Genomic DNA, 13,351 nt, shown 5'->3' on the forward strand with positions numbered 1-13,351 from the left:
GATAGAGAAAACAGATTGGTGATGGGCAAAAACAGGTGCAGAGAGCCAAAAGGTACAGGCTTCCAGTTCTAAGTAAGGGCTGTGGATGTATTGTACAGCATGGAAACTATAGTTAATAGGGTACTGTGTCACGTACTTGGAAGTTGGTAAGAGAGTAAATCTTAGTAGCTCTCTTTATTAGACTTACTGTGGTGATCATTTTGCAAGACATACACATATATATGTTGTGTGGTATACCTGAAACTAGCATAATGATGTAGATCAGTTATGCCTCAGTCAATCAGTCAATCAATTGAATGTGAAGTCTAGGGAAAAATAAATTAATGAAAAATTTTTAAAAAATCATTTCACCATGTATGTGAGGTTTTTTTTCTGGGCTATCTATTCTATTCTGTTTTTCCATGTGTCTGTCTTTATGCCACTACCACACTGATTTGATTACAGTAGCTTTCTACTAAGGTTTTAAATCGGAAAGAGTGAGTCCTCTGACTTTGTTGTTCTTTTTCAAGAAGCATCATAACATTCAGGGAAATCTAATCAGATGACTAAGAGCTTTTATTAGCCACCTTGGGGAAAGAGATGAGACCACACCAGGAGTGAGGCCCTTCCGTCCTAGCATGTAGGATGCCTGTCAAATTCTGCCCAGATGCTCTGTGCTGGTCCTTTTTACATTTCAGCTCTGGGTGATGTGCACTCCACACTAACTTGAGATGTGTCTAAGACCATGAACTTGGTTAAGTTTTCTGGGCTGCTTTTACTTTCCTGTTCCTCTTAGATTCGTTAGGCTAGAAAGGATCTGTGAAAATTGATGTTATTAGATATAATTTTTTCTGTACTTTAAAAGAATTCACATTCCTTACTGACTGTTGTGGGGCTGGCTGCTGCCTTTAGAGAAACTCTTAACTGTAGCTGTGCTGAGACTGGAATTGGATTCCCCGTCAAATAACAAGCTTATCTCACTGCGCAAACGGGTATGACCTTCAGCAAGTCTTTGCCGACAGGAATCGGGCATCCAGTGTGCTCTGCTGGTCCCTCTGCTGCATGACAGGTGCAGGGCTGGGTCTGGAGGTGAAGCACGAGTCGGGTGTTGTCTCTGCCTGGAGAGGGCACGTGATTGGTCACATATCCCCATGTACTGTACAGGCTGTGGTAGGGTCGCAGTCAAAGCCACCATTCAAATGCAAGATGTCCCGACCTCATGGGCTAGAGTTACTAAGTCCTGGGGGACCAGGAAGTTTTGCTTGTGGCTTACTCATTGCAAACGGGAAGTCTAATGAGAACCCACAACCTACCCTCTCCTAACGGAACCAGAGCTTGGCTACAGTTGTCCTGTCTGAAACCACCCTTAGCATTGGTGTCTGGTCCAGTGCATTCTGGGTGGCCTGTGGTGGTGCAGGAGTCCTGAGGTTGGGCTCCAGCTCTGGTGCCTGACATGGCCTTGCTGTCTTGCAGATGTCTCACGCAGCCACCAGTGCCTTCTGCCGTTCTATTAAGCTGCAGTGTGAGCTCTACCCCTCGAGAGAAGTGGCCATTTGCTTGGACCCTTACTGTGGACTTGGGTTTGTCCTGTGGTGCCTCTGTAGGTGAGTTTTCTCTGTATCTCTTGATATAAGTAAATAATCATGCATGCTTTTTCAAATCACCTGTGAGCTCAGAGCTGCTCATGGGAGGGGGCTGCCTGCAGGTGTGGCTCCCTCTCAGCCTGGCTCTGCATGCTGGTAGCCAGGTAGCCACACTCTCCAGTGTCTGGAAGGTTAGTCTCCGTAAAATTTGCTGAAACTAACAGAGACAACATCTGGGTCTGCTCTGAGAAGCTGTCTGTTGCAAGGCCGTTTTCCAAGCAACTCCCAGACTTTGGGCTTGCTTCTTGTAGCTCCAAATCTTTGTATATGTTCCCGGCTTGGAACTGTGACCAGGGGCATCCAGGCTCTTTTCTCCTTGGCTTCTCCCTGACTCTAGCGGGGGGATGCTGGGAGCAGGCTCCTCTCCCCTCCTGGCAGGTATCAACAGTATGTATGGAAAGAATGAATATTGATTGGCATTTTTCTCTAATTGTACATATATGTTCATCGTAGAAACTTTAGAAAATACAAAATAATATAAAGAAGAAAATTAAGCTTTCCATAAGTATACAACCTAGTGAAAGTGATAGAAAGTGAAAGTCGCTCAGTCGTGCCCAACTCTTTGCAACCCCATGGACTGTACAGTCCATGGAATTCTCCAGGCCAGAATCCTGGAGTGGGTAGCCTTTCCCTTTTCCAGGGGATTTTTTCCCAACCCAGTTCTCCTGCATTGCAGGCAGATTCTTTACCAGCTGAGCCACAGAGGAAGCCCAAGAATACTGGAGTGGGTGGCCTAACCCTTCTCCAACGGATCTTCCCAACCCAGGACTCAGACCGGGTTCTCCTGCATTGCAAGCAGATTCTTTACCAACTGAGCTATCAGGGTGATTCCAGTAAATACACTATTAGCATTTTGGCATATAGTCTTTCAGATTTTATTTTCTAATGTAGTGTACTACTTTTTATTAACATTTCCAAATATATGCAAGTGGTTTAAGTGTGTAGAAATGCTGTAACAAACACCAGGCCCCAACAGCCAGCTTCACATGGACTGTGTTTTGCCAGTTTTGTGTCAGGGTGATAGAAGTGTTCTAGACTGCATTGTGGTAAGCATTGTATGACAGCGAATTTGTCAAAGTTCTTTTAATTCTGTGCTTCAAATGGTTGGATATATGATATGCAAATTATACCGAAGTAAAACTGTTTGTTTTGTTTTTTTTTAAAAGAAAACTCCTTTCCTTGAAGTAACTGAGGTGTATGGCACAGACCCTACCCTGCCCATTCAGGAGGCTAACCAGTGTGATACCACAGGGCAACATGTGTTATTCTGAGTTGTACAACTGCCTTGCTCAGGGTGCCCAAATTGCGAGAGTTATCAACTCTTTGTATGTTTTATCAAGTTAATAATCTAAAATCATTGAATTATAAATGTATACTTTATATTAGTTACCAGAATGTATTTTTTCTCTTTTCCTGGTCAACGTTTTTTGTTTTAATTTTTTTATTTAGGTTTTCTTTTTCAGAGCACTATTAGTTTCACAGCAAGATTGAAGGGAAAGTGCAGAGATTTTCTGTTCTACCCCATCCCTGCATGCATAACTTCCCCATTATAAGCATCTCCCACCAAGGCATATGTTTTTTACAAACTAGGAACCTACCTTGACGTATTATCATCCCAGAGTCTGTAATTTACATCAAAGCTCACTCTTGGTGCTATAGAGAGCCCAGAAACAGACTCAAGTAAGTACAGTCCTTTGATCTTTGATGGACGTGCAGAAGCAGTACAGCCATACAATGACCTTTTCAACAGATGGTGTTGGAACAACTGGACATCACCCCCACCCCCTGCAAAAAACATGAATCTACACAGAGGCTTTGTGGCCTTCTCAAAAATAGATCAAAATACATCATATACCTAAATGTGAAACATAAAACTATAAAACTCCTAGATGATAACTTGGGAGAAAATCTAGATAATCTTGAGTTTGGTGATGACTTTTCGACACACCTCCAAAGGCTTGACCATGAAAGAAATAATTGACAGACTGACTATTAAAATCAATTGTCTCTGCTCTGCAAAAGGCACTGTCAAGAGAATGGGAGCAGGCCAGAGACTGGGAGAAAATGTTCCCAAAGTGTTTTTAAATTGTTCTGTTCTTTTTGAAGTTATGATCTAAACTGAAATAGTTGAGGTTCCAGAAATTTGCAGGAAATAGTTTCTTCCCTATAAGCAACCTGCTGTTAAGTTGGAAAGTATAATAGCCAGTGCCAAGAAATCAGTATTGGTTAGTAAATGAAACAGCAAGCGATCAGCTTCTGTTGGAGTGAGACAAAGGCAAGTAGAAAATTGGTGAATCAGGTTTTCTGTTGTCCTGTATTAGGATTTAATAGCTTTTTTATTAATGTTGACTTCCATTTATAGAAGTGAAGACAGAGATGAAAGTATGCTTAATTTCCACAAGTGTGCTTAGTTTCTCTAACCTTGAACTCCACTCTGTGGACCCCACCTTTTCATGCCCTTAGCAGTCTGATCAAGTGAATCTTTTATCCTGATGTGTATTCTTAAGAAAGCTAGTAATAGGTGATTTGCATTTTGTTTTCTTCATTTTGGGTTTCCTTATGATAGGATTTAAAAGGAAAATGCTGATAACAATGTGGAAATGATAGATTGTCATAATTAAGAAGTGTATCGTTATAGGGTGTAAACACATTATGTACATTTCGGTTCCCTAACACATGGGACTCCAGTGTTGTTAGCTGAGCTTGGTGTGTGCTGGAAAATGGGAGTCCACCGTGACAGAGAAGTGTGTAAACTGGAGCTGGAACAGAAGCCAGGCAGGGGTTATAGTTCAGGTGGTCCAGTTCATCCTGATTCACGAGTGGGTTGAATAACATTTGGTGCTCATGGAGAACTCCAAGCCACGTTTCCTGGTGGATAATTATGACTCGCATGGTGCACGATGTGCAGGGTTGTTAGATCTTGGGCTGTTACCTGGCATTGATCCAATTTTGGCCAGGGTGGTTCTTTTAACATCCATTCAGCAGAGGTAAATTTTTCATTATTTTTATTTCTTCCTGCTTAATGCTGCCTTGAGGATTCTCATTGAAGTTGGCACCTGAGCTAAAAAGAAAGCTCTAATTCAGGGTCATTCTACACATGGTCTGTAGGCTGATTCTGGAGCGGCACATTGCAAAGGGCAGGGGGTGCATTGGTGGCTGTGGTACTAAACACCAAGGAGTTGTCCACGTGGGGGCTGCTGCTCGTGTTGGTGTGCTCAGGGGCAGGGGTCTCCCTTAGCTCTCACAGTCCCTGGAAAGAAGATGAGTGCTCCAGGCACGGTCACAGGACCTGTGTGTGTGAGGGGCAGCCCTGGTGCACTGTAGATCTAGGCTTCTCCTCCGACCCCAAGTGTGTATTCTTGAAAAGCTGATTGGTTAGAATTGTTTTAAGTAGGATGTGCCGGTTTCTCAATCAAATGGAAAAACTGGTTTTAATGCACTGCAGTGTTGGATACAAGAACTTTTGGATAAAAGTGTGTTTTCACAACTGCAGGGCTTGGCTCCATTTGTGCAGGAGTGTTGTTGGATCCATCTGACTTGCAGTAAGTAGCTGTTTGACTAGGATGTCAGTATTTGTAATACAGATGTATTTGCTGTAGTGCTGTTTGATCTCTTAAATAACCACCATATTATAAAGTCGTCCTTAAAGACCTCAATCAGTTTCCGAAGGACAGATCTTAGAGAAAAAGTGACAGAATTTTGAGTGTTACAATTATTGGAATGGCCTCTTACTGAGTTTTATATAATGACTATAAAAATAATTTTTATGTTTCCGTAGGGCTCCAATGGAATGTGCAGTTTTGCATATTATGTGAATAGCAAAACTTTTACATTAGCAGGATTTCAGAGGAAATATTTGCATACTTTCAAAGGAAAGTTTGGGGTATTAGAATCCTTTATCCTGAGACCAGGATGTACTGAAACCAGTCAGTACATCCTCAGAACTCTTGGATTCCCTGGTGGCTCAGATGGTAAAGAGTCTGCAGGCAGTACGGGAGACCTGGGTTCAAACCCTGGGTTGGGAAGATGCCTTGGAGAAGGAAATGGCAACCCAATCCAGTATTCTTGCCTAGAAAATCTCATGGATGGAGGAGCCTTTTGTTCTGATGGGTGGGGCCATGCTCAGTAAATCTTTAATCCAATTTTCTGTTGATGGGTGGAGCTGTGTTCCCTCCCTGTTATTTACCTGGGGCCAAACTATGGTGGAGGTAATGAAGATAATGGCCACCTCCTTTAAAAGGTCCCTCCCATTCATGTACTGCTAAACTCAGTGCCTGCACATCAGAACAAGGCCCAGTTTCCCCCACACTCAATCTCTCCAATCAGGAAGCTTCCACAAGCCTCTTATCCTTCTCCATTAGAGGGCAGACAGAATGAAAACCACCATCACAGAAAACTAATCAGATTGATCACATGGACCACAGCCTTGTGTGACTCAATGAAACTATGAGCCATGCAGTGAAGGGTCACACAAGACGGACAGGTCATGGTGGAGAGTTGTGACAAAACGTGGTCCACTGGAGAAGGGAATGGCAAACCATTTGAGTATTCTTGCCTTGAGAACCCCATGAACAGGATGAAAAGGCAGAAAGATAGGAGAGTGAAAAATGAACTCCCCAGGTCAGTAGGTACCCAATATGCTACTGGAGATCAATGGAGAAATAACTCCAGAAAGAATGAAGAGACGGAGCCAAAGCAAAAACAACACTCAGCTGTGGATGTGACTGGTGATAGAAGCAAAGTCCGATGCTGTAAAGAGCAGTGTCACATAGGAACCTGGAATGTTAGGTTCATGAATCAAGGAAAATTGGAAGTGGTCAAAGACAAGATGGCAAGAGTGAATGTCGACATTTTAGGAATCAGCGAACTAAGATGGACTGGAATGGGTGAATTTAACTCAGATGACCATTAATTCTACTACTGTGGGCAAGAATCCCTTAGAAGAAATGGAGTAGCCATCATAGTCAACAAAAAGAGTACGAAATGCATTACTTGGATGCAGTCTCAAAAATGACAGAATGATCTCTGTTCGTTTCCAAGGCAAACCATTCAGTATCGTGGTATTCCACGTCTATACCCCAACCAGTAATGCTGAAGAAGCTGAAGTTGAACGGTTCTAGGAAGACCTACAAGACCTTTTAAAACTAACACCTAAAAAAGATGTCCTTTTCATTATAAGGGACTGGAATGCAAAAGTAGGAAGTCAAGAAACACCTGGAGTAAAAGGTAAATTTGGCCTTGGAGTACAGAATGAAGCAGGGCAAAGGCTAATAGAATTTTGCCAAGAGAATGCACTGGTCCTAGCAAACACCCTCTTCCAACAACAACAAGGGAAGACTCTATACATGGACATCATCAGATGGTCAGTACCAAAAACAGGTTGATTATATTCTTTGCAGGCAAAGATGGAGAAGCTCTATACAGTCAGCAAAATAAGACCAGGAGCTGACTGTGGCCTAGATCATGAACTCCTTATTGCCAAATTCAGACTTAAATTGAAGAAAGAAGGGAAAACCACTAGACTATTCAGGTATGACCTAAATCAAATCCTTTAATATAATACAGTAGAGGTGAGAAATAGATTCAAGGGATTAGATCTGATACACAGAGTGCCTGAAGAACTATGGACAGAGGTTCGTGACATTGTATAGGAGAGAAGGATCAAGACCATCCCCAAGAAAAAGAAATGCAAAAAAAGCAAAATGGCTATCTAAGGAGGTTTTACAAATAGCTGTGAAAAGAAGAGAAGTGAAAACCAAAGGAGAAAAGGAAAGATATTCCCATTTGAATGCAGAGTCCAAAGAATAGCAAGAAGAGATAAGAAAGCCTTCCTCAGTGATCAGTGCAAAGAAATAGAGGAAAACAATAGAATGGGAAAGAGTAGAGATCTATTCAAGAAAATTAGAGATATCAAGGGAACATTTCATGCAAAGATGGGCACAATAAAGGACAGAAATGGACCTAACAGAAGCAGAAGATACTAAGAAGAGGTGACAAGAATACACAGAACTGTACAAAAAAGATCTTCACGACCTAGATAATCATGATGGTGTGATCACTCACCTAGAACCAGATATCCTGGAATGTGAAGTCAAGTTTTGCCTTAGGAAGCATCACTGTGAACAAAGCTGGTGGAGGTGATGGAATTCCAGTTGAGCTATTTCAAATCCTGAAAGATGATGCTGTGAAAGTGCTGCACTCAATATGCCAGCAAATTTGGAAAACTAAGCAGTGGTCACAGGACTGGAAAAGGTCAGTTTTCATTCCAATCCCAAAGAAAGGCAATGCCAAAGAATGTTCAAACTATTGCACAATTGCACTCATCTCACATGCTAGTAAAGTGATGCTCAAAATTCTCCAAGCCAGGCTTCAGCAAAACATGAACCATGAACTTCCAGGTGTTCGAGCTGTATTTAGAAAAGAAGAGGAACCAGAGAGCAAATTGCCAACATCCACTGGATCATCGAAAAAGCAAGATAGTTCCAGAAAAGCATCTATTTCTGCTTTATTGACTATGTCAAAGCCTTTGACTGTGTGGATCACAATAAACTGTGGAAAATTCTTCAAGAGATGGGACTATCAGACCACCTGATCTGCCTCTTGAGAAATCTATATGCAGGTCAAGAAGCAACAGTTAGAACTGGACATGGAACAAGAGACTGGTTCCAATTTGGGAAAAAGAGTTTGTCAAGGCTGTATATTGTCACCCTGCTTATTTAACTTATATGCAGAGTGCATCATGAGAAACGCTGGGCTGGAAGAAGCACAAGCTGGAATCAAGATTGCCGGGAGAAATATCAGTAACCTCAGATATGCAGATGATGCCACCCTTATGGCAGAAAGTGAAGAGGAATTAAAGAGCTTCTTGATGAAAGTGAAAGAAGAGAGTGAAAAAGTTGGCTGAAAGCTCCACATTCAGAAAACTTAAGATTATGGCATCTGGTCCCATCACTTCATGGCAAAGAGATGGGGAAGCACTGGAAACAGTGAGAGACTTAATTTTGGGGAGCTCCAAAATCACTGGAGATGGTGATTGCAGCCATGAAATTAAAAGACGCTTGCTCCTTGGAAGAAAAGTTATGACCAACCTAGACAGTATATTAAAAATCAGAGACATTCCTTTGCCAACAAAGGTCCATCTAGTCAAAACTGGTTTTTCCAGTAGTCATGTAGGGATGTGAGAGACAAAAAGAAACCTGAGCACCAAAGAATTGATGCCTTTGAACTGTGGTGTTGGAGAAAACTCTTGAGAGTCCCTTGGACTGCAGGGAGATCCAACCAGTCCATCCTACAGGAAATCAGTCCTGAATATTCGTTGGAAAGACTGATGCTGAAGCTGAAACTCCAATACTTTGGCCACCTGATGCGAAGAACTGACTCATTGGAAAGGACCCTGATGCTGGGAACAATTGAAAGCAGGAGGAGAAGGTGATGACAGAGGATGAAATGGTGAGATGGATCACCGACTCAATGGACATGAGTATGAGTATACTCCGGGAGTTGGTGATGGACAGGGAGGCCTGGCGTACTTCAGTCCATGGGTTCGCAAAGAATCAGACATGACTGAGCAACTGAACTGAACTACAAGTAATCACCAGCTTGTAGCATTTGATCTGAGAGCAAATGCTTTCAGCTCTTCACCACTGAGTATTTTAGCTGTGGGTTTGTCATATAAGTCCTCCATGCCTAGTTTCTGGAGTGTGTGCTTAGTCACTTCAGTTGTGTCCAACTCCCTGTAGCCTCGTGCACCATGGCCTGCCAGGCTCATCTGTACATAGGATTCTCCAGACAGGAGTACTGGAGTGGGTTGCCATTCCTTCTCCAACTTTCTGGAGAGTTTTTAATCATAAATGGATGTTGAATTTTACCAAAAGATTTTTCTGCATCTATTGAGATGATCATATGGTTTTTATTCTTCAATTTGTTAATGTAGAGTACTACAGTGATCAGCCCTGGGATTTCTTTGGAAGGAATGATGCTAAAGCTGAAACTCCAGTACTTCGGCCACCTTATGCAAAGAGTTGACTCATTGGAAAAGACTTTGATGCTGGGAGGGATTGGGGGCAGGAGGAGAAGGGGACGACCAAGGATGAGATGGCTGGATGGCATCACTGACTCGATGGATGTGAATCTGAGTGAACTCCAGGAGTTGGTGATGGACAGGGAGGCCTGGCGTGCTGCTATTCATGGGGTCGCAAAGAGTTGGACACGACTGAGCGACTGAACTGAGCTGACACTGATTTGAAAATACTGAAAAATCCATGCATCCCTGGGCTGAATTTCCCTTGATTGTGGTGTATGATCCTTTTAATATTGTTGGATTTGGCTTGCAACTACTGGAGCTCATAAAGTTAATTCAGTAAATTGGCAGGATACAAAATCAATACACAGAAATCTGTTGCATTAACAGTGCAAGGGCAGAGAGAGAAATTAAGGAAACAACCTCATTTACCATCACATCAAAAAAAAATAAAATACTTAGGAATAAACCTCCTAAGGAGGCAGAAAGACCTGTATTCTGAAAACTGTAAGATGCCAATGAAAGAAATTGAAGAGGACACAGACAAATGGAAAGATATACTGTGTTCTTGGACTGGAAGAATCAGTATTGTTAAAATAACTGTACTGCCCAGGACAATCTACACATTCAACACAATTCCTATCAAATTACCAAGGGCATTTTTCACAGATCTAGAACAAAACATTTTAATTTGTATGGAAATTTAAATTTGCATGAGAACATAAAAGACCAAATAGCCATAGCAATCCTGAGAAAGAAGAATGGAACCAGAGGAATTAGGCTCCCTTACTTCAGACTACACTACAAAGCTGCAGTCATCAGCACAGTATGGTGCTGGTACAGGAACAGAAATACAGGTCAATGGAAGCAGGATAGAAAATCCAGAGATAAACCCATGCCCCTGTAGTTAATCAGTCTAGGACATAGGAGGCAAGACTGTCTATACTGGAGAATAGATAGTCTCTTCAGTATGTGGTGCCAGCAAAACTGTACAGCTACATGTAAAAAAAAAATGAAATTAGATCATTCAATTTATGGTTTATCATTTATCTTTATCATTCATTTCAATTTCAACACCACAGGCAAAAATAAACTCAAAAGGGGTTAAAGACCTAAACTTAAGACCAGATACTATAAAACTCATAGAGGAAAACATAGACAAAACACATCCATCGCAGCAATATCTTCTTGACTCCATCTCCTGGAATAATGGAGATAAAAACAAATGTGACCTAATTAAACCTGAAAGCTTTGGCACAGCAAATGAAACCATAAACAAAATAAAATGACAACATATTGACTGGGAGTAAATATTTGCAAATGATGCAACCAACAGGGGATTAACCTTCAAAATATGCAAAGAGCTCTTGCAGCTCAATATTTTGAGAAACCCAATCAAAAAATGGACAGAAATCTAAAATTACATTTCTCCAAAGAAGACATATAGACGGCCAACAGGTACGTGAAAAGATACTTAACAACATTGCTAACTGTTAGAGAAATGCAAATCAAAACTATAATGAGGCATCACTTCATACAGTCAGAATGGCCATCAAAAAGTCTACAAATAATAAACTCTGGAGAGGGTGTGGAGAAAGAGGACCCCTCCTACAGTGTTGGTGAGATTGTAAATTTGTGCAGCCACTATGGAGAATAGAGGTTCCTTAAAAAAAACTAAAGATGGAGTTACCATATGATCCTGCAGTTCCACTCCTGGGCATCTATCTGGAGAAAACTCTAATTTGAAAGGATATATGTAGCCCAGTGTTCATTGCAGCATTGTTAACAGCAGCATGGAAATTTACAAAGACAGGGAAGCAACTAAATGTCCATTGACAGATGGATAAAGACGATATGGTATATATACACACAAAGGAATATTACTCAGCTCTTAAAAAAGAATGAAATAATGCCATTTGCAGCACCATGGATTGATCTAGAGATTATCATGCTAAATGAAATAAGCCATATATGACATTGCTTATATGTAGAATCCAAAAGAAAAAAGATACAAAGGAGTTTATTTACAAAGCAGAAATAGACCCACTGACATAGAAAACAAACTTATGGTTACCAAAGGGAAAAGTGGTGGGGAGAGGGATAAATTAAGACTTTGAGATTAACATATACACATTATTATATATAAAATAGGTAACCAACAAGGAAGGCCCTACTGTATAGCACAGGGAACTATACTCAATATTTTGTAATGACATATGAGGAAAAAGAAACTGAAAAAATACATCTGTGTGTGTGTATAACTGAATCACTGGGCTGTGCCCTGCAAGCTAACACAGCTTTGTCAGTCAGCTACTCCATCCAGGCGTCCCTGGGGCTCAGATGGTGAAGAACCCGCCTGCCATGTGGGAGACCTGGGTTCGACCCCTGGGTCGGGAAGATCCCCTGGAGAAGGGAAAGGCTACCCACTCCAGTACTCTTGCCTGGAGAAGTCTATGGACAGAGGAGGCTGGTGGGCTTGAGTCTGTGGGGTCACAGAGTAGGATGTGACTGAGCCTGCACACAAGAGAATGCATGTATTTTCCTTAGTTCTTTTTTGGTATTTATTTGGATCACTTTGAGTGAAATTATAATCCTATTCTAATTGTCTTAGTTTTATTTACTCTGAATGTCAGTTTTCTGAACTCGAGTTGGGCATGCTTTTCCTCAGTTGGCTGTTTAGTACACATGTAGGCTGCACAGCCTCTGTTGCAACCCTCTTCTCTGCCTGTTGATGTGGTGGCCATGGAAGACAGTACTGCAAGGACTGAGGGCAGGTCCCAATGAAACTTCGGTTGCTAAACCAGACAGCATTCAGTTTGTCAGCTGCTCTTCCGAACTTTCATTCCTTTTAACCAAAATTCAGTCCTATGTTTCCCACTGTGAGATTCAGTTTGTTAGTGTAGTAGCTCTGAGAGAAACCTACCAGCATCGTAGCTTTGAGATACCTCATTAAGTGCTCAGAATGACAGTAACTGCAGATCATAGTTAGATAATTCTTCTGTATTTTTCAGAATGTTTTCATAAACACCTTTTGTTTTTTATTTAAAAACACCGGGAGTAGAGTTGATGTGACTGTATCCTCTTGCAAATGGAAGCAGGTATTCCTCAGAGGCCAGTGGATCACCCTCCTCCATCCTTGCTAAGCCCTCCCGTGTCTCTCTGCAGCGTGTACTCTGGGCACCAGTCCATCCTCATCCCGCCAGCAGAGCTGGAGACCAATCCTGCCTTGTGGCTGCTTGCCGTGAGTCAGTACAAAGTCCGCGATACATTTTGCTCCTATTCAGTGATGGAACTGTGCACCAAGGGGCTGGGATCGCAGACAGAATCCCTCAAGGTAAGCAACCCAAGAGTGCCCAGAGCGTTGCCAGCATCCTGGGGAAGCACAGTATTGGAGGCTGTGGAAGAGGTATGGTGGGGCAGCCACTGTCATCTGAGGGTTTACAGAGTTGCTTCTACATGAAAACTTCGTTTTATACCATGAATGTTTTCTCACTGCCGGAGTTAGAGATCAGAACATATGTTATTGATGTCTTTAATTCTGTTAGGGCTGCTCGGAGGGGCCTGAACTGTCTTTTTAATTGTTGGTAGATTCAGTTTTACTCCAGTGATGAGGTTACAGTCATAGGTCTTAATTTAGCCATTCATTTCGTTTTTCTTGAAGACCTTGATTGGTATATCTGGGTCCTAACAAGATTTCAGTTGTACAGTT

At 41.9% G+C, this 13,351-nt stretch overlaps 1 protein-coding gene across 6 annotated transcripts in view; it reads left to right on the forward strand.

Moving 5' to 3' along the window:
• DIP2C (disco interacting protein 2 homolog C) overlaps positions 1 to 13,351 on the forward strand; it is a 305,520-nt gene that overhangs the window by 266,782 nt on the left and 25,387 nt on the right. For all 6 annotated transcript variants that reach the window (XM_052651231.1, XM_052651232.1, XM_052651235.1 and 3 more), the window contains 2 exons: positions 1,453 to 1,583; positions 12,808 to 12,976. In XM_052651231.1, coding sequence (XP_052507191.1) covers positions 1,453 to 1,583; positions 12,808 to 12,976 — 300 coding nt within the window. The remainder of the gene's footprint in view (positions 1 to 1,452; positions 1,584 to 12,807; positions 12,977 to 13,351) is intronic.

The sequence above is a fragment of the Budorcas taxicolor genome, chromosome 13, assembly GCF_023091745.1.
Source record: "Budorcas taxicolor isolate Tak-1 chromosome 13, Takin1.1, whole genome shotgun sequence".
Taxonomy (NCBI): domain Eukaryota; kingdom Metazoa; phylum Chordata; class Mammalia; order Artiodactyla; family Bovidae; genus Budorcas; species Budorcas taxicolor.